Below are 20742 nucleotides of genomic sequence, written 5' to 3'. Positions count from 1 at the left end.
TCGAACCACTGCCCCCTGCAGTGGAAGCGTGGAGTCTTAACCAGTGGACCACCAGGGAAGTCTCCTTGTGGAAAAATATTTAACATCATGGAAAACAGTAGTTAAGAGTGAACTTTGAAGCCAAAATGCCTGGGTTCAAATCCAGCCTCTACCATTTAACAGCAGTGCGACTTGGGGAATGTATTCCAGCTTTCTGAGCCTAAGTTTTCTCAAGTGGTTAAATGAGAATAATAATAGTATTTAACACTTATGGCTGTTTTGAGGACTAAAAGAGTTAATATATATGTAAAGTGCTTAGAATAGTGCCTGGCACACAGCCAGCACTATATGAATGTTGAAAGAACGAAAGAGTGAAGCAAAAAATAAAAAGGATATACAGTATAATTCTATTTTGTAAGAATATATAGAGATGGATTTATATAGAATTTATATAGAAACATACACATACAAATGACTGGAAAGATACACATCAGAGTGTTAACAGTATTATTTCTGGATTACGTGATTATTGTTAATTTTAATTTTCTTTTTGATTGTATCATCTAATTTCCTATAATAAAAAATTTACTTGTTATTAGGAAATAGTTTTTGAAAGTTAGTAATTTATCGTTTATTTGATTTAGTATGTCCATATTTCTTAAGGTCTTCCTAACATTACAGATGACTCCCTGCTATAGGAAACAAACCCTTGAGAGCAAATTGCACAAGATACTGTACACTTATTAATATGGAAGAAGGTGAGGCAGCCTCCACTGGATAGCTCAGGTACTGCAATATGAACACCCGCGAACGTGACCCAGACCACCTGGGAGCAGGCACTCTTCTAGACTACTTCCCTCGTTTCCAGCTGTCAGGAAGGAGACACCTTTCAATGGAGGTTCACGACTATTGTTGTGGGAACCCACAGGCTCTCCCTGAATTCTCCACATTGGAATCAGTCAGTCTCTATAGTTCCTGGACGCGAATACACTTCTAGGTATACGAAGTCAAGTGAGATACTGAGGGTGAAGCAGCCCACCCACGGCACTAATATCACTGAGGAAAAAACACAGAATTCAACCAGAGTTTACTTCAACAATCCTTTAATTGTCTTTTTCTGACCTCTCTTCTCCTTTCCTAATCCTGTTTTGGTTTGCTACCTTCTAGTCCTACCTAGGCTTTAAGCTTGAATGTATCAGGCTCTAAAAGTATACTTTGGGGCTGTCAGAGGCTCTGCTCTTGACTTCTGCTGCAGTGTGAGGAGCACTGCCAGCTTGGAACTTCAGTTCAACCCTCTCATGTTCCTCCAGTTTTCAGATACGAATCTTGAGCTATACCAACTCCTAAGGTAGGCCGCTTCACCAAACCCTAGTAATAGACAGATATTTCTGAGTGGATACTGGTAAAATTCTCCTACTACTCATTACAAGAGCTTAAGCAGCAGTTTACAAACCTAAAAACGTCAAGAATGGGCTTCAAATTAATAAGCAAACAATAAAAATGGTAGCAAGTGTGGTGAAGTTTCTTAAATAGTACCATAAAAAGTGGGTAATGGGGCTTCCCTGGTGGCGCAGTGGTTGAGAGTCCGCCTGCCGATGCAGGGGACACGGGTTCATGCCCCGGTCTGGGAGGATCCCACATGCCGCGGAGCGGCTGGGTCCGTGAGCTATGGCCACTGAGCCTGCGCATCCGGAGCCTGTGCTCCGCAACGGGAGAGGCCACAACAGTGAGAGGCCCGTGTACTGCAAAAAAAAAAAAAAAGTGGGTAATGATGGTAAGCAGAATCTCATAAACAAACCTGTGAGTGAGATGGGGAATCAAAGATAGAAGGTATGACTCCAGGTTTCAGTTTAATATTTGGAGCACTTCTGTCAAAATCTGTCTTCTTAAAGTGCCTTGAACACAACACATCTCCTTTTTTAGGCTCCCAAATGTCTACAGTATTCGCATCAAGTCTTTTCATTGCTAATACCCATTTTCTTTTGACGTTTTCATCTGTGGGGAATCTAGAAAAACATACAAGAAGTATTTTAAAATTAAACACTACAGATATATACTTGAATTAAGGCTGTGCCTAAATTGATTCTTGGTATTACTCTTGGGAACTGGAATATTGAGGAAACCATCATGACTCATGCTTTCTTATCTTAACTTTCAGTTTTCATAGTCAGATTTTTCTACCAAACATGCTGCAGGAATATGGCCCTCATTTACATCTTTTTCATATTATAAAGAAGAAAAGTTTCAAACGACATTTAACACCTTTTAGTAAGATCCACAATTGAAGGTTTTTCTTCATCTGTAGATGATAAAGAATATCACTTGGGCCTTTTCCTATCTGAGGAATTTATCCCAGATGAACAGAGATACTTGTACTTTCATTCTTCTGTAGGCATCAAAAAAGTTGCTTAGTACAGCATTTAATACAAAAGAGGGGTATAAATGTTTAGTGAATGAATGCAGAGAACACCTGCAGAGTTTGGAATTCTGGAGATCAGAATTATTTTGAGATCTGGAAGCCAATAACCATATCTTTTCCAATTTTTCCAGCTGGTTCAAATCCTTTTTGGAATACAGTAGGGTACACATACTCATTTTTGATTTCCTTATACCTAGCAAAGTAGTTAGCAGGTCTTTCTCTGGCACACAGCACAGTGCCTGGCCCAAAAGCAGCAAAATAAACCTTTAGCAAATGCATAATTATGAAATCTTATTGCTCCTTCTTTCCTATTCTGTCAGAAGAATGACTAAAATTTTAAATTAGGACCATCTTGGTTGTAATTTGGTTCAGGACCATCCTGAACTTGTAATTTATATTTTTTCTCTACAACATAGGCTTGATCTATTTCTAAAGGACAGAATATATTTAAGCAAAGATCCTTCAGATTGTAAACTATACGTAAACAACACTGAACTTCTTAGAAGCTATGTTAAAATACAAAGTAATAATATTAGCAAAAATGAGGTTGATGATATTTTTGTTAATCAGCCTGTGATACCTTTGCAGGTATCTTAAGCTTCTAAACGAAATGATAAAAGTGTAAAAGTATCACTGTCATTTCAAATTCAACTCAAAAGGCTATTTAAAAAGAACCTGAGCACTAAAGTTCAAAATTGAACGTCTAGGGCGTATAGCTCAGGGGTAGAGCATTTGGCTGCAAAACTGATGATTTAAGTAGAACTATCTTTTGCTTTTTCTAACAGTCAGAAGTACTTGGCTTAACGACAGCAGAATCTTACACGTGAAATGTCAGTCCTTTTAGCTTGGAATTTGGTAAACAGCGAGAAGCACATCCAATGGCCGAGCAACATTTCACCATGGTTTTAGCAACTCATACCAGAACTGAAAGAAAATTAAAAGGGTAAGCGTTAGTTAACTCCAAAGCTAAGGGTAACATAGTTACCTTTCCCGGTACCTTACAGTATGTTTTAGGTAACATGAAATCATGTTAGAAAGCCAAAGGGAAATATTTTCTTCCAAAACCTGCAGCTCTGCTCATACAATTTTCTAGGGGTTTGGCTCTTTAATAAGGCAAGTCATATTTAGCGATGCACTGAGGCGCCCGATTTCCATTTAGGAGGCCGGTACTTGTCCCTTCCACCGCTTCGTACAGGCACCATGTTCCCTCGCCACCACACCTTGGCACACTGACTCCTCCTGGTACCCTAACCTAGGCTGAGCTCCCAGCCCAAGCGTTGCTTCCCCAGGGAAACCTTCCCTGACAGCCAGATTAAGTCAGATCCCTTCTAGGATTAGCTCTCGGGGAACACACACGTCTCCTTCCTAGCACTTCTCAAAACTGTAATCCTCCATTTATTTCAGAGTCCCCGATGAACGTCTTTCTCGACACCAGTCTGTGAGCTCCCTGAGGGCACGGTGGGGAGTGCGTTTTTTCTCACTTTTGTCCCCACGGCGTAGCTGCTGACTGGCACAAAGTAAATGTTAGGATATATACTGAAGGAATGAAGAGGAAGTAAAGGAGAAGAGGACGTAAGAAAGGAGCTCTAGACGCTGAGAAGCGACTGGGTGCCTACCTGCCGGCTGTGCACGCTCCGGACCAGCTCAGAGCCAGGAGGCCGGGCCGAGCTCCGCCCCTTTCTCGAGGCTCCGGCCGCCGCCGGGAGAGGGAGGGGCCGCCCTGTCACAGGTGCGGATGCGGCCGGAGAGCGGCCCTTCCTCTGGGGCCTTCCTCCTCGCCCCGAACCACGCCCAGGGTGTGGGCGGGTAGCTAAGGGGGGAAAAGGGGAGGCAACCTAAGAGTCATTGCCTTTAGAGGCGAACACAGAGACTAAGGCAGACAACAGAGATTGCGCTTTCCCTCGCTTCCGTCTCGTCAGCTCGGGAACCGGAAGTCCGACTGCCCCGGGTCACGTGCCTAGCCGCCATCTTGGCTCCGGTGGGAGCTGTACTCGGGAGGGGGTAGGGTAGAGCTGCTATGCTCCTCAGGGCGTAGCTTTCGTCCGGGGAGAAGGGTCCGTGGAATTTGAGGGGAGGTGGAGGAGATGGCAGCCTCGGCGCGGGAAGACGGCGCCCGCGGGCAAGCGCAAGTGCGGCGGGGCTGCGAACACTATGACAGAGGATGTCTCCTGAAGGTGAGGATTTCAGTGGGCTCTTCCCCTACGAGCTTCCGCCGGGCTGGGCTGAGGGCGGGGTGGGCAGGCAGGGCGGTTTTAGGCTTTGGGGCTCAAGTTTGAGGTTAAGCTGTTGTCAGGATACCTTCCCCTCTCACTGGGTTCCTGCTGTAGAGAACGTTTTTGGCAAGGCGACCACAGGCCCCACTTATTCTCTTGTGTTGTGCTTTGCGAGCAAAGCTCGTCTTGCTTGGGAAGAGCCTGGCCTTGCACATTGGTTAGTTTATCGGTAGGTTCATTTATTTAGTCTTTCGCTGCTGGAAGTAGACTGAGGCAGCCTCAGGCCTGTGCCGGCTTTTCTCCAGGATCACTTTCAGGTGTGTGATGAAATAAGCGAAGAGCGGTAAGCAGGTGTAGAATCAATACGATTTCATCTCCTGTCGTAAGTAAGTTTTACAGCTTGCCAGCTTCGTTTTAGAGTCAGTGAGTATGCCTAAGCCTGCCAAGGAGGAAACGTATGTGTAATAGGAAGACAGTCATGTAATTGCCACTAATTAGGGAATCATGTGTAGGAGAGTGGCTAGTATGCATATACTGTTACTTTAGCTGTTTGAGAAAAATTCCTAGTCGAATTTTAAAAATTCGCATCCATCCAATTAAAGTTCATTAATTTTTTCTTGCAAGAAGCGGTTTAAAGATTTTGCTTAGAAAGCTTAAGCTTTGGAGTCTCACAACCCTACCCCCCAAATTTTAGCTCTGCTCTTTGCTAACTCAGTACTTTTTTTTTTTTTTTTTTTTGCGGTACGCGGGCCTCTCACTGTTGTGGCCTCTCCCGTTGCGGAAAACAGGCTCCGGACGCGCAGGCTCAGCGGCCGTGGCTCACGGGCCCAGCCGCTCCGCGGCATGTGGGATCTTCCTGGACCGGGGCACGAACCCGTGTCCCCTGCATCGGCGGGCGGACTCTCAACCACTGCGCCACCAGGGAAGCCCGATAACTCAGTACTTTTGAGAAAACTACTGGTTAATGCCCCACATATAAAATATGGGTGATAGAAGTTCCTGTTTCATAAAAAAGTATGAGGCGTGTAAGGATAACCTAAAGCCTTTTTTGTAGGCGGTGGTTTGGTGACCATTCCTCCACTGCACTGGATAAAGCTGTTTCAAAGGTGGTCATTCACCAGGTGTTGTTTAAGGAGAGTGAGTGCTATCCGTATGATTCCATTTCCATCGAGATGTGTTAAGAGTTTCAAACTTCAGGTCTAAAACTGAATTCAACATCCTCGTCCTCCTCCTCTCCCCCCAAGAAATCACACAAATACCTCTGTGTTTCATAGCACTCAGGTAGTTGACCCTGAGTATCAAATGCTTTTTTGCCCCCCGCCTCCCTTCCCTTAAATACCAGAGACCAAGTGAAGAGTTTTAAGGAGGAAGTAATCAGCTAAATTAAAAGCTGCTGTTTGCCTTTAAATTTGGCAAGGAGGAGGTCACTGGTGATCTTGACGAGAAAAGTTTCTGTGGAGAGGTTGGGACAGAGTGTGATTGGAGTGGATTCAAGAGAGAATGGGATTAGTGGAAATGGACATAGCCTTTATAGACAATTGTTGGAGTTGTGCTGTAAAAGAGAGAAAAAAAAATTGAGGCTGTGGTTGTTGGGAGATGTGGGATCATGGGATTTTATTTTTTCCCATGGGAGGGAAGGATGTAAGGTGTTGCAGCATGTATGTATATTCTTTGAAGTGACCCCCCAAAATGAGAACATTTATCATGCAGGAGGGAGGGGGAAACTGTAGGAGCCCTGTCTTTGAGTAGCCAAACTGAAGATGGGATCCAGTGTACAAGGAGAGGAGTTGGCCTTAGATAAAAACATGGGCTGTAGGCTGTAACAGAAGGACAGTGTGAGGTACATTTGCAAGTAGGTTGACAGAGTTTGTGGGAGAATGTTCTCTTTTGATTATTTCTGTTTTCATAGGGGAAGAAGAGGTTTTTGAGGTTTGAAGAGAGAGGAGAAGATATGAAATAATCATCTAAGTGTTCAGTCCTAGATGGTGGAAGAATAAAGGAATTGACTAGGGAAACATGGTAGTAAGAGCCCACTTTTTATTAGGGGTTATGACTTAAACGTGAGAACAGCCACTGTGGTGGTGCTTTTGCTTGGAGAGAATTGGATTTAACCAGAGTTGGGGTTCTGGGTAGGTGAGTATGTAAATAGAGAAGGAAGGAACTAGGGTGTGTGCAAGGGAAGAAGCGGAATTAGTTGGAAAAGGAGGAGGTAGTGGTTAGAGAATTTAATGCTTGAAATTAAGATAAAAACAGGATTCAGTTCTTGTTCTTAAAGTGTGGGTGATTGGACCCCTGGGAATTCCTGAGGCCCATTAGAAGACTACTTTGTACTGCTAAGACATTATTGTCTTTTTTAGCATGTGTGAAACTAATGACTAAAACTGCTAGCACCTTAACATGAATCAAGGCAGTGGCACTGAACTGTACTAAACCTATAGTTTAAAAAAAAAAAAAAAAGCCAGTTTCACTTAATAATGTTATTGATAGAATTAAAGCAGTAAAATTATTAATTGTATAAAATGCCAACCATTGAACACATGTCTTTTTGTACGTTTGAAATGGGATGTTTTCATCAGGCACTTTTGCAGACTTATATTAGGTGCTTGTTATGAGGAAAAGCTCTGTGCAATTGGATTATGAACTGAATGAGTTTCTTTTTTAATGGGCCTTTTTTTACTTGAACTATGATTATCAGACTTGAGTATTTGCTGGACATTTTCTCGACTAGGAGGGAAGTGAGACTGTCATTGCAAGGAAAACAATCAGCAGTGATAAAATTCAAGCTTTCATGTAAAAATTAGAGTTTTGGAAAACCTGTGTTAGCTTCTGTGAGCTTGAAAGCTTCACAATACTTAGTTTTCTGATAAGATGGTTAGTGATGTTAACAAATGTGATTTTTTGATATTGCATGTCAAATGTGGGAACATTGGGAAGAGCTACATAATTCAGTGAACTGATATTTTCCAAATGACCAGTGGGTGGATAAAAGGTCCATTCACAATGCAAGATAGATCAATGGAAGGGAGAAAAGTTCACTGATTAGTTTCAGATTTCATGTTGCAACTACCTGTTCTTAAGATTTGTTGAGTTTTGGTGTAGTATCAGAAGAATATCCATAATTTTCTAAGAAGGTTATTAAAATACCCCTCCCTTTTCCAACTACATATTTGTGTGAGCCCAAAATTTCTTCATATACTTCAGCCAAAACTGAGTGGATACAGAAGCACATATGAGAATCTACCTATTTGGGGGGGAAATATAGCTGTTTTTCATTAAAATATGTTATTTATGTTAACATGTAATTCATTTGTTGCTATTATTTTAAAAATAAGTAATATTTTAAAAACCTGTAAGTTTTAATTTATAATATGGTAGGTGTCAATAGATAATAATTTCACAGAAACAAAAGCTCTTTGGGATCCTCCATAATTTTTAAGACTATATGTAAAGGGGTTGAGACCAAAATATTTGAGAACCACTGTTTTGCGGCATGACTGAGAATGTGGCTGAGGAGGGTTGGAGGACAAGGCCATTGGAAGTGAGAAAGGGAACTGAGAGTTCAGGGTATTGGAGGGATTATCACTGTTGGATGTGCAGTTAACTAAGATTTAGGACAAGAGTAATATTGGAAAGAAGAGGAGCCAGTTGAGTGTTAAAATAAGAAAGGAATGAGCTATGTTATGGGAAGTCATGGCATAGGAAGTCTTCAGAAATGAGAGGATCTGAAAGGTCACAGTGTACTGCAAAGTATCAGGTTAGCTTACTGGCCTGCAGACTTCTCCATGTACTGGTTAGGGTAAGGTCTGCAAAAAGACCCAGTAGTAATGTGAGTTAAAGAATAAAGAGTTTATTTCTTCTCACCTATCAATTCAAGGTGAATGATCCAGTTTGGTAATGAGGCTCTGTTTCACATGATCATCCTAGGGACAAGTTTTTTCCATTGTATTATTTTGCCATGGAGGAAGAGGCATGCCCTGTTTCTTAATACGCAGGCCCAGGAGTGGCACTGATTTCTTCCGTGTGTATTCTGTTTGTAAGAACTTAGTCATTTGGTCACAGGTAACAGCAAGGAAACTGTAGTGTAGCTGGGCAGTCATGTGCCCGGGAAGAAGGAGACAGTAGATTTTGTTGGACAACTGGCAGTCTTTGCTGCTCTTGAAAACAAGGACTGTTTTTTACGTTTATTGCATCTTCTAAAGTATCAGATACATAGTTGATGGTTAGTAAACTTAAGAGGACTAAAATATAATCTTTATAGTATTTAATGCTTCGGGTTTGAAGTTGGTAAATGAATTTATCTGGAATGTCTAGGTAGAAATTGCCTGCCTGCCATTTAGGCTGAGAATGAGTTTAGGGTGTTGTGGGATTAGTTTTGCAATCTAGGGAACTGCATCCTTCACAGTTCTTCTGTCTTTAACTACAAGGTTGTGTTCAGCTTGATACAGAAATTTAGATGTTGAAGGAAAAACAGTGAAATGTCATGTTCAGTGTCAGTTTACCAAATGATCTATTGGTTGTAATCTTTTGACCTTGTTCCAAGGAGGAGGAGGAAGGAAATTTCTTTTTGCATTGCAAACTTGTCTACTCTTGCTTCTTATAACTGTTTTTCTCCCTTGGGGATTAGGCACCATGCTGTGACAAGCTTTATTCTTGCCGGTTGTGTCATGATAACAATGAAGATCATCTGCTAGATCGCTTTAAAGTAAAGGAAGTGCAGTGCATAAACTGTGAAAAAATCCAACGTGTAAGATTTTATCACAAATTTCTACTTTCTTTCTTTTTAAAAAAATTATCCTAAGGTGGTTTTAAAATTTTAATCAAGAGTATTGCCAGTATGGCTTCTTTAGCTCTTAAAGTAAGCGTTATCTTGGATTTCAGTATATAAAAACTTGTCAAGATAAAACTGCATGTACATTAATAAAAATTCTGGATATTTAAATAGTAATTCAGAATGTTTTGGTAAACTCTAATTTTTTAGTTACATGTGTGTTTTTTTTTTTTAGGCACAACAGACTTGTGAAGAATGTAGCACATTGTTTGGAGAATATTATTGCAGTTTGTGCCATCTGTTTGACAAAGACAAGAAACAGTATCATTGTGAAAACTGTGGAATTTGTAGGTACTGTATGCATTCTTTTCTAATTGCTTTTGATATATCTGAGGAATAGTAGTTTTTAAAATAAACTTAGTTGGAATATAATTATTGATACATCTTATAAAATACATTCATTTTAAGTATCCAGTTCAGTAACTTTTTTTTTTTTTTTTTTTTTTTTTTTTGCGGTACGCGGGCCTCTCACTGTCGCGGCCTCCCCCGTTGCGGAGCACAGGCTCCGGACGCGCAGGTTCTGGACGCGCAGGCTCAGCGGCCATGGCTCATGGGCCCAGCCGCTCCGCGGCATATGGGATCCTCCCAGACCGGGGCACGAACCCGTATCCCCTGCATCGGCAGGCGGACTCTCAACCACTTGCACCACCAGGGAGGCCCCCAGTTCAGTAACTTTTGACAAATATATATACTGTGTTACTACCAACACAAATCAAGATAAAAAAAATTTCCATTCTAAAAAGTTTCTTCATGCCTTCATCATTTAGGCCATCAACAGTTGTGTGCCTATTTAAATTTTGACTTTGGGGTAGAAAATACGCTTTTATATGAAGTGTTTTGTAGGCAACGAAGGTAAAAAATGAGGGTAGATTTTTTTCCTTTTTGAAGATTAATTTAAAAAAAGTTGTCAAAAGTTTTGATAAAATCACTACAGACTTAAAAATTGGAAAATACAGAAAAGTAGAAAGAATGAAAGTATTGATAAAACAGCCTGAAATCCAATCACCCACTGACAAGGTACTATTGACATGTTGGTATATAGGACTTTTTTTCTTTCTAAAAATCCTGAAGTGTTAGATGTATACATAAGCATATATGTAACATGTGTACGTTTTAAAGTATACTAATACAACAAGCCACTCATTTTAAGAAATAGAACGTTACCAATACTGCTGGAGCTCTTAAGTATTCTCTGTTAATCCTTTCTCCTTGATCCCACTGGAGAATTTTAAATCGCTTTCTTTTCTTTTATGTAGTTGTTTTTATACCAAAAGATGTACCAATCATAAGCAAACAACCTTTTCTAGTTTTTAACTCTAGAAGTTTGATTTGGGTCTTTTTTATATCTTTCACGTCTATACTATTTGAACGTATGGAATATAGTAATAATAATTGGTTTAATGTTCTCTGCTAATTCTAACGTCTGTGTCAGTTCTGGATTGATTCTGATTGATGGATTATTCTTTTTTGGTTGGGTTTTCCTGCTGCTTTGTGTCACTGATCATTGTTGGATACCAGACATTGTGATTTTTACCTTGTTGGGATATTTTCATATTCCTACAAATCTTCGTGAGCTTTATTTTGAGATGCAGTTAAGTTACTTGGAAACAGTTTGGTACTTCTGGGACTTGCTTTTATAATTTGTTAGATGGATCTGGAGGTGTGCTTATTCTAGGAATAATTATTCCTCACTACTGAGGTATTACTCAGTACCTTCCTGAGTACTCTGCCCAGTATCCCATGAGTTCTAAGGTTTTCCAATCTGGCTGATGGGAGTAAGCACTGATCCTGGCCATGTCTGAATGCTGAGCACTGTTCCTTCTAGTTCTCTTGGATGGTTCTCTCTCTGGCCTTGGGTAGTTTCCTCACATGCACGCACTGATGTGTATCCTGCTAAATACCTGAGGGGCTCCCCTGTGCAGCTCTGTCCTCTCTGGTACTCTGTCCTGTGAACTCCAGCCATCTTCTCAGTCAGGAAGTCTTTTTGACTCTGCCTTACTTCCTTCAACTTGTTTGGCCTGGAGGTGCTCTAAGCAGTAAACTGGGGCAATTGTAGGGCTCACTTAATTTGCTTCCTGTATCTCACAGATCACTGTCCTTCATTGCCTGATGTTCAGTGAAACTTGTTTCATATATTTTGTTTGGGTTTTGTGGTGGTTGTTTTAGGCAGGAGGGTAGATCCAGTCTCTCTTATTCTGTCTTGGGCAGTAGTGGAAGCCTCCCTGCAGGGTTTTACCTGTGGAATTTGACAGGCTGATTCTAAATTTCACCTGGAAGAGAAAATTCACATAGCTAAGCAGATTTTGAAAAGGAAGAATAACAAGGAGGGGGTGCCTTTCCACATAATCAAAACATGATAAAGTTAGAGTAATTCAAATGGTGTGTTCTTTGTACAGGAATAGACAAATAGATCAAGGGAAGAACAGTGTGTTTGTGAGTGTGTGTGTGTACATTCACATATTTATACATATGAATTTATAACAAAAGTGGCATTTCAGATCAGGGGAAAGGGCATTAGGAAAATTGATTATCCATTTGGGAACAAAAAATTGATTACTAAAACTGTGCATTCATTAGAATATGGTTTTAGCATGTTGTGACAGAAACTCTGAATAACAAGTGCTTCAAAAAAGGTAGACATTTATGTTTCTTATGGAAAAGTCTGAACCATGTAGTTAATTAAACAGAAGTCCAGGTTCCTCTTATTTTTTTGCCATCCATAAGGTATTTTCTTGCCTACATAGTTTAGAAGAGTCCATATTCTGGTCAGTGGAAAGGGGGAAATAGGTGAAGGGAAGGTATACCCTTTTCTCCTAAGGGCATGAGACAGAATTTTCATTTGTCTCTTCTGTTCATACCTTCAGAGAAGTTAGAAAATAGTTTTTATTCTGGACAGCCCTGTGCCTAGCTAAATGTTCTGTTGTTGTGCAAGAAGAGGTATGAGAGAAATGTGGGGACAACTAGCAATCTCACCTTTACCATACCTAATACATTTCAAATGGATGAAAGAAAAATATAAAAATTATAAGCCATAGTTACCATACCTAATACATTTCAAATGGATGAAAGAAAAATATAAAAATTATAAGCCATAGTATCAGAAGTATATAGAGGAATATGTTCATGACCTATAGGTTTCAAAAGTCTTTTCAAGACCAGAGGCAGAAGCATAAGGCATAAAGGGAAATACGTCTTTTTATTACATAAGAATTAAAATGACTGTATGACAAAAGATGACATACCAGAAAAATAATTGTAACATGCAAGTGAAAACGATTAATACCCAAGATATGTGAAGAGCTCCTTTAAATAATGTTCCTCAAAAAAACTAAAAGTAGAACTACTATATGATACTATATGCAATTCCACTCTTGGGTACATATTCGAAAAAAATGAAAACACTAATTTGAAAAGGTACATGCACCCCAAGTGGTACTGTTCATAACAGTATCACTTACACACACACACACACACACACACACACACACACACACACACACACACACACACACACACACACACACACACACACACACACACACACACACACACACACACACACATATATTACTCAGCCACAGGAAAAGAATGAAATTCTGCCATTTGCAATGCCATGGGTGGACCTAAAGAGTATTATGCTTAGTGAAAAGCCAGACAAAGACAAATGCTGTATGTTATCACTTATATGTAGAATCTAAAAAAAAAAACCAATGAATGTATATAACAAGACAGAAACAGACTCACAGATATAGAAAACAAACTAGTGGATACCAGTGGGAAGAGAGAGGGGAGGGAGGGGCAAGATACAGGGGTAAGGGATTAAGAGATGCAAACTACTATGTATAAAATAGATAAGGAACAAGGATATATTGTACAGCACAGGGAAATAATAGCCATTATTTTGCAATAACTTTTTTTTTTTTCTTTTTGCGGTATGCGGGCCTCTCACTGTTGTGGCCTCTCCCGTTGTGGAGCACAGGCTCCGGACGTGTAGGCTCAGCGGCCATGGCTCACGGGCCCACTCCGCGGCATGTGGGATCTTCCTGGACTGGGGCACGAACCTGTGTCCCCTGCATTGGCAGGCAGACTCTCAACCACTGCGCCACCGGGGAAGCCCTATAATAACTTTAAATGGAGTATAATCTATGAAATGTTTTTTTTAATTTTAATTTATTTTTGGCTGCTTTGGGTCTTCGTTGCTGCACACGGGCTTTCTCTAGTTGCAGTGAGCGGGGGCTACTCTTCGCTGCGGTGCACGGGCTTCTCATTGCGGTGGCTTCTCTTGTTGCGGAGCATGGGCTCTAGGTGTGCAGGCTTCAGTACTTGCAGCATGCGGACTCAGTAGTTGTGGCTTGCAAGCTCTAGAGCTCAGGCTCAGTAGTTGTGGCGCACGTGCTTAGTTGCTCCACAGCATGTGGGATCTTCCCGGACCAGGGATCGAACCCGTGTCCCCTGCGTTGGCTGGCAGATTCTCAACCACTGTGCCACCAGGGGAGTCCTCTATGAAAATATTGAATCACTATGCTGTATATTTGAAACTAATATAATATTGTAAATCAAGTATATACTTCAGTTTTAAAAAAGAGCTTTTAAAAAAATATTTATGTATTTGCTGTGCTGGGCCTTAGTTGCGGCACACAGGATCTTTGTTGCCGCGTGTGGGATCTTTGTTGTGTCATGCGGGATCTAGTTCCCTGACCAGGGATCGAACCTGGTCCTCCTGCATTGGGAGCATGGAGCCTTAACCACTGGACCACCATGGGAGTCCCAAAAAGACCTCTTTTAAATTGATGAAAGACAAATACCCTAGTAGAAAAATGAACCAAGCACATGAACAGGCAATCCATGGGAGAAATCCAAATGGTTCATAAACATTAAAATATGCTCCCTGTCTCATCATTTGAGAAATGCAAATTAAAAAGACTTTTCAAATTCGTCTGTCATATAGGTAACCAGTGTTGGCTAGGTTGTGGGGAACATGGGTGCTGTCACACATTGTTGGTGGGAGTATAAACTGTACTGTCTTTGGAGGTCAGTTTGGCAGCATCAGAACTGATGATGCAATGCCCTCTGACCCCATAGTTTCACTTTTAGGAATCTTACAAAAAGTCATCAACATGTAGGTTGAGTGATGTCTGTATACAGATATTTACTGTATCATTGTATTAACTAAAGATAGTAAATTATATCAATAGAAGAATATTTAAAAAATTATGATCTATCCATACCATGTAATATTATGAAACTGTGGAGAGGAATAAAGTGGTTCTATGTATTCATACATAGAATACTCTTCAGGAAATAATTGTTTTCTTCAGAAAGTTGCAGAACAGGATATATAGAAAGAATCCATCTATGTAAAAAACAAAACCCAAAGTGTGTGTGTCTGTATATATATATGGGCAATTTTATAGGAAAAAAAGACATGGAAGGGTAGGTACCATTCTGCTTATAGTGCTTTTACATTTGGGGAACGCTGTTGGGGAGGTAGGGGTTTACCTCATTTATTCAGTGTGGTTTGAACTTTCTTTGCAATGAAACTAAACTCATATATGATGAACAGATTTTCACTGTAGTAAAAAACGTGTTTGTTTTTCATACTTTTTTTAGGATTGGTCCAAAGGAAGATTTTTTCCACTGTCTGAAATGTAACTTATGCCTCACAATAAATCTCCAAGGAAAGCACAAGGTATATAATTCAGTTTGCATGATTTAAAAAGTATTACAGTGTTTTTGAAAACAGCTCAAATCCTAATTTGTTTAAAAGCATGCTCATTTTCAGATATTACCGAGTACAGTCATGTCGCTTTTTATCTTTCAGCAGTATTAAGTAGATATTCTAAAGTATACACCTTAGAATATCTGATCTATAAGAATACTTCCATCAGTTATTAGTATAATGTAGACAACTTCTAAATTGGCTTATGGATTCTTATCATTGATATTGGTTTTAAGAATAGCTTTTAAAAAGTGTGGTACAGGAGAAATACAGAGCAGTGTAACCTTTTGTTAACACAGCATTCCAGGAAAATTCAGTATTCCTTTCATAATTAGACAAATATTTTTCATTTGGATGTAGAAATTTTATGTCATGATCCTAGGCCTGTTAAAAATTATTTTTCATTACTTAGGAGAAAATCTAATAAACTATCATTTATAGTACTGTTTCTATCCAGGAATTTAGAGAATGGAGAGACTAACGAGGGTGTTTTAAAAATAGATACTAGATAATAACTGGTCTAAAATACTGAGGTGGTGAGATGAATAATGAACATAGGGGATATTGTGATGAGTATAAGGGAGAAACAATGGGGCTGAATAAAGATGACACCCAAGGTTTTTAGTGCTGGCTTAAAGTACTTGATTAATAGATTGTGAATTTCTAGGAGATGAAAGATTGGGTTTGGTTTTACCGTCTTGAGTTTAGGGTGATAGCAAGATATGCTTGCTGTGTTGTCTTTAGAAAACTGTATACTCATTTTCTCTTGTGGTATTTTTATTTTGTTTCTCAGTTATTTTTTATTGTTTATATTAGTAAATGGTCGTATCATCTACTCAGGTGCTTAGTTAAAAAACCTGGGCATCATCCATGGCTTGGTGCTTTTTCTCTTACCTCCTCACACCTAATCAGACACTGTCTTGTCCAGTTAAGAACTCAGGCCTTGTGGGCACCGTGTTGGAGCTCAAATATATTTCCACCTCTTGCTACCGTATAATTTTGGGAGTTCTTTAGCTTCTCTAGGCCTCAAATACATCATCTGTAAAATGGGGTAATAATTGTACCTGTTTCATTTAGTGTTGTGGGAATTAATTGAGGTAATACAGGTAATGAACTTGGCATATGGCATGTAGTACAATCTTTATAATATGAACTGTTATTATTTATTTAAAAAATGAAGATAATTTGAATAATTAAGACATATTAAGCAATTTCATTGTTTCAGGTAACGTGCAAAGCCATAGTTGTGAGAGTTAACTTCAATTTTTGTCTGACATATAAGAAATGTGTATTAATGTTCATTATTATCTTTAATAAGTTGGTATTGTTTCCTTAGTTTTTATTATTAATACTATGGTTATATCATTTCCATCTAGTTAAGCTTTGATAATTTTAGTTTTGCTTTTAAACAGTGTATTGAAAATGTTTCCCGGCAGAATTGTCCAATATGTTTGGAGGTAAGCTTAAAATATTTTTTGTTTTGGAGATATCCCCTCTTGAATTTAAAATACTGGGTATTTATACTGTCTTCATGTAATTAAGCACTAACATTTATTTTCTTTTACAGGACATTCACACATCCCGTATTGTTGCTCATGTCTTGCCATGTGGACACCTTTTACACAGGTAAAGTAACTTTGTTTTTTTTCCTAAAAAATGTTTGGAAATAGTGGAGGTACTTTTTGCTTTATTAAAATAATGTTATATTTTTCAGAACGTGTTATGAAGAAATGTTGAAAGAGTGAGTGTTTCATGGGATTTAAAAAACTGTAATTGTAAGACCTCTGTTTTCTTTTCTTTTCTTTCCTTTTTTTCTTGTTTTTTTGAGGAAAGGGGGAAATGGGCAAACCTTGCAGTTACTTGCACCATATTGGACATGGTAGATATTTCTCTCGAGATGGGTTGGGTAGATGGGTAGTGTTAAATTGAGCAAAAAGCATGGTGGGGGCATAGGACTACACCTTTGTCCTCATGTTTCTGCTATGCCTTATCTCATCCCGCAACTTGAGACAGATAACTCTCATTTTCTGGCTCTACTTATTGGGGAGCTCAGTCTCTGCCAGAGGCAGTCATAGCGTTGGAAAAAATAAAAATGCTGAGGCATGTTGTTCAAAATTCTTAGTTGTTTTATTGGCTCAGTATAATGACCTGCTAAAAAAAGCTGATAACAAGATTTATCTAATGCTGATTTTGTTGTGGGGAAAGGATGCTAAAGTGGGATGCAAATAGTTAGGAAAGAGGAGACTGTGTAAATGTATTTTGGTCTTGCAAACTAATGAGTAGAAACTTTAAGAGCCAGATAGAAGGGAACTTTTTCAGAATTTTTAGAAAGGAAATAATCTGATCTGAATAAGTTTTAAGGAATACAACCTCCTTTGCTTGAATAGATTAAGAAATGGAGGCTGTTTAGCTAAAAAGCAGTTTAATTGGTTTTTAAAATATATTGAGTATATTCTACAGAGAATATTGAGTAATTCCTCTTCATTTTAGAGAACTGAGGAAAAAGAAGTAGGTTTAAAAAATACCCTATGACACAGGATTTAATTGAAAACTTTTATATTTATGAAAGTTTCCAGATTTGTAAGATGATCTTGAAATATAAAATAATACCTATCTTGGATGGTTTATGTACCAGTTAGCATGCATCTTCTTGTATACCTGAGTTGATATACTCCCCGTTTAATGTTTGGGAAATAACTTTTATCTCTCCTAGAGGCTACAGATGTCCATTATGTATGCACTCTGCTTTAGATATGACTAGGTACTGGAGACAGCTGGATGATGAGGTAGCACAGACTCCTATGCCATCAGAATATCAGAACATGACTGTGGATGTGAGTAGAATCAATGCTTAAAAAAACTTTTCAGGTTCCTTGTTGATGTTCTTGTTTATTTTTGCCCTTTTGCTCAGATCTGTCTAAAAAATACTATTTGGGCGTAGATGCCAATGTGATGATTAATGGGAAGGACAGAATAATCTTTAAATTTTAGTTACTCTGAACTCAAAAGACCAGGAAAAAAAAATCCAAGAATATCTTTGTGAAATTCTTCCCAACACTAGATGGCAGGCAAAAACTTTATTCTGAATAATTTACATATTACTTAACAGAATCACTTGGTAACGTAACTGAGTAGAGGTGGATTACTGGTTTGATGTTTTATTTTAGTTATGTTTTAATTTTAATTATTTTAAATTTTATTTCAGGCAAACATGTTTACTGATTTTTTTTTTTAAAGATTACTTCTTGGTTTTTAATGTTTATTACCCTTTTTAGTCTAAGACTTTATTTGGTCTTAGCCTGTAATCTAAAATATAAGAGGTATTTCTGTGCCTTTTGCCTTGTGGAGAATGATCATCTTTTCTCCATTAATTGAGATGTGCTGCTATCTAGTCTCAGCATAGTACATTCAGTTACAGGTTAGAATTGGAAAGTAGATAGCTTTCTGGTGCTTTAATAATTTTTTGACATATGAATTTTCAAAACATCTTCATTTCAAATACTTCTACACAAGAAGATAAAAACCACTTAACAAAGCCAGATAAAAATTATTTTCGGTTTTATTCACACTGGTGCATTTCATAATTCATGTGGATAATTGAATTGTTAGTAACATCAATGAAAGATCACTTTTGTAATACTGATAGTTGTGTCATGTTTTAATAGAGGCTGTAGTGTGCTATGTCCTATTTAGATCATTTTTTAAAATAACAGCCTTATTGAGATATAATTCACATATCATACAACTCATCCATTTAAAATATCCAGTTCAGTGCTTTTTAGTGTATTCTTGGAGTTGTGCAAACATAACCACCATCAATTTTAGAATATTTTCATCACCCCAAAAGGAAAACCCCATAGCCATTAGCAGTCATTTCTTAATCCTCTAGCTCTAGGCAATGAGTAATCTACTTTCTACATTTAGATCATATTCTTAAAAGAATTACTTTCCAAATTACAATTTAGAGAAAATTTGGATGTTTTCTACTTATTATGGTGTGGCTCTTCTAAAGCTAATGCTTTTCTCACATAGTAATTTATTGATCTTTTTTCAGGTTAACACCTTTTTTATTTTTCAGGATCTCAGTACTAGAAGAGATTAATTCCTAAGTGGCATCTTATTGTCATTTTAGGGACGAGCCAAAAGCTTTTTATTTGTTCAACTTTAGAAAGTATTCTTTTGGACTTTAATTCATTTTTGAGGCATGGAAGGCTAGGAACTTAGTATATTAAAGAATAAGCAAAAATATTATAAGTATGTAAAAATTTGTTTTGTTAACTAAGATAATATTCTAAGTGTCAACAAAAAATAATGAAATTGTGTGTTGTTTTGAATTAGTATAGGTGTTGATCTGATTATGATGCCTATGTTAATTTTTGTGCTACTACTATTTATACTATTTGGGAACTATTTTAAAATAAGACTTCTTAGCTCAAATCAACATTTTCATTTTCTAAATTCAAAGCTATTCTCTTATTAAGAGTTTTTAGTGAACAAATAAAAGGTATTTCTATTTATGGAAACTTTAGACTTAACATATGTATGTTTTCATATCTTCAGTATGATTTTCGAGGAATTGCTTTGAGCAGACAGTGCCACTTTCTATCTATAAGGTTTAGTATACTTAATTTTAATTCATCTCTTTTCAGATTCTCTGCAATGATTGCAATGGAAAATCTACAGTCCAGTTCCATATATTAGGCATGAAATGTAATATTTGTGAGTCCTACAATACTGCTCAGTCTGGAGGCCGTAGAATTTCAGTAGATCAGCAATGACCAGCCTATACTGCACTGGACAACTCAGCATTTTCTAGTATAGAAAAAGGTTATCTTTTTATCATGATGCGTCAGAATCTGTGCATTAGAGTTGATGTGTTTTGTATTAGTGTCACAGGGTAAAATCTTATTACAGGACTTAAAGGATTCAGGGTTTCTTTATAGAATTATCACAGCTCTACATTGAGTGAAAGCCACCATGCTTGTGTTTTAATTGGAAATTCCTTTGGTGTCTGTTGTTTGGAAGTTAATGTTTGCCACTGAAATTCACATCCATAGGTGTATTATACTTACATGGAACTTTGTTTTAAGTGACACTATGCACACAGAATTCATTTCTAGTTCTTGATAGAACTGTACTTACTTCTCAGTATTATTCTTGACTTTTTAAGGGGTGTGCTATGAGAATATGTTCTATCTTACTGTTAAAATCTAATTACATATACTTTAGAATTTTCTAAGATGGTCCTTTGGATCCTGTAAATGTGAATTTTGATGAAATAACTGCTAATAAAACTATATTGAAACAGTATTTTATAGAAAGTTTTTTTCCCAAGGCTATCTATTTTTGGCTCAGAGCAATCCTCTTTTCTTTATCTTGAAGTATTCTTCTAAAAGAGTAATTGGGAAAAAGGTAAAATAATAGAACTACTCTAAGCCTTAAGAAAGCCATCAACATTGAAAATAATCGTTTTGGTTGTCTGAAATTATTTTTTCAAAGAATAATTTATTCGGTCAGCAGTTATTTAGTGAGCAACTGTTATGTGCTGGCTATGGTTCTAGATGCTATAGAGATAACAGTGAAC

At 38.1% G+C, this 20742-nt stretch overlaps 2 protein-coding genes across 8 annotated transcripts in view; one reads left to right on the top strand and one right to left on the bottom strand.

Moving 5' to 3' along the window:
• Nucleotides 1-4307, bottom strand: part of THAP6 (THAP domain containing 6) — a 32435-nt gene extending 28128 nt beyond the window's left edge. For all 6 annotated transcript variants that reach the window (XR_009533824.1, XR_009533826.1, XR_009533825.1 and 3 more), the window contains exons 1-3: nucleotides 4015-4307; nucleotides 3220-3322; nucleotides 1778-1985 (exon numbers count right to left, since the gene is read on the bottom strand). Coding sequence is in view for 3 of the 6 variants with exons in the window: in XM_060113438.1 (XP_059969421.1) it covers nucleotides 1778-1985; nucleotides 3220-3299 (288 nt within the window). In the remaining 3 variants the exon portion in view is untranslated. The remainder of the gene's footprint in view (nucleotides 1-1777; nucleotides 1986-3219; nucleotides 3323-4014) is intronic.
• RCHY1 (ring finger and CHY zinc finger domain containing 1) lies at nucleotides 4261-20458 on the top strand. 2 transcript variants are annotated; one of them, XM_060113413.1, is made up of 9 exons: nucleotides 4261-4572; nucleotides 9236-9355; nucleotides 9615-9730; nucleotides 15050-15128; nucleotides 16571-16615; nucleotides 16726-16784; nucleotides 16873-16899; nucleotides 17872-17992; nucleotides 19808-20458. In XM_060113413.1, exons 1-9 carry the CDS (start codon nucleotides 4483-4485, stop codon nucleotides 19934-19936), a joined length of 786 nt encoding a protein of 261 aa, XP_059969396.1. In that variant the 5' UTR covers nucleotides 4261-4482; the 3' UTR covers nucleotides 19937-20458. The 2 variants fall into 2 exon arrangements, with proteins under 2 accessions (XP_059969396.1, XP_059969405.1); XM_060113422.1 differs by lacking the exon at nucleotides 16873-16899 and having other exon boundaries at nucleotides 4262-4572.
• The last annotated feature ends 284 nt before the right edge of the window (nucleotides 20459-20742 follow it).

The sequence above is a fragment of the Mesoplodon densirostris genome, chromosome 1, assembly GCF_025265405.1.
Source record: "Mesoplodon densirostris isolate mMesDen1 chromosome 1, mMesDen1 primary haplotype, whole genome shotgun sequence".
NCBI lineage: Eukaryota > Metazoa > Chordata > Mammalia > Artiodactyla > Ziphiidae > Mesoplodon > Mesoplodon densirostris.
This window is presented reverse-complemented; position numbering and strand designations above follow the sequence as displayed.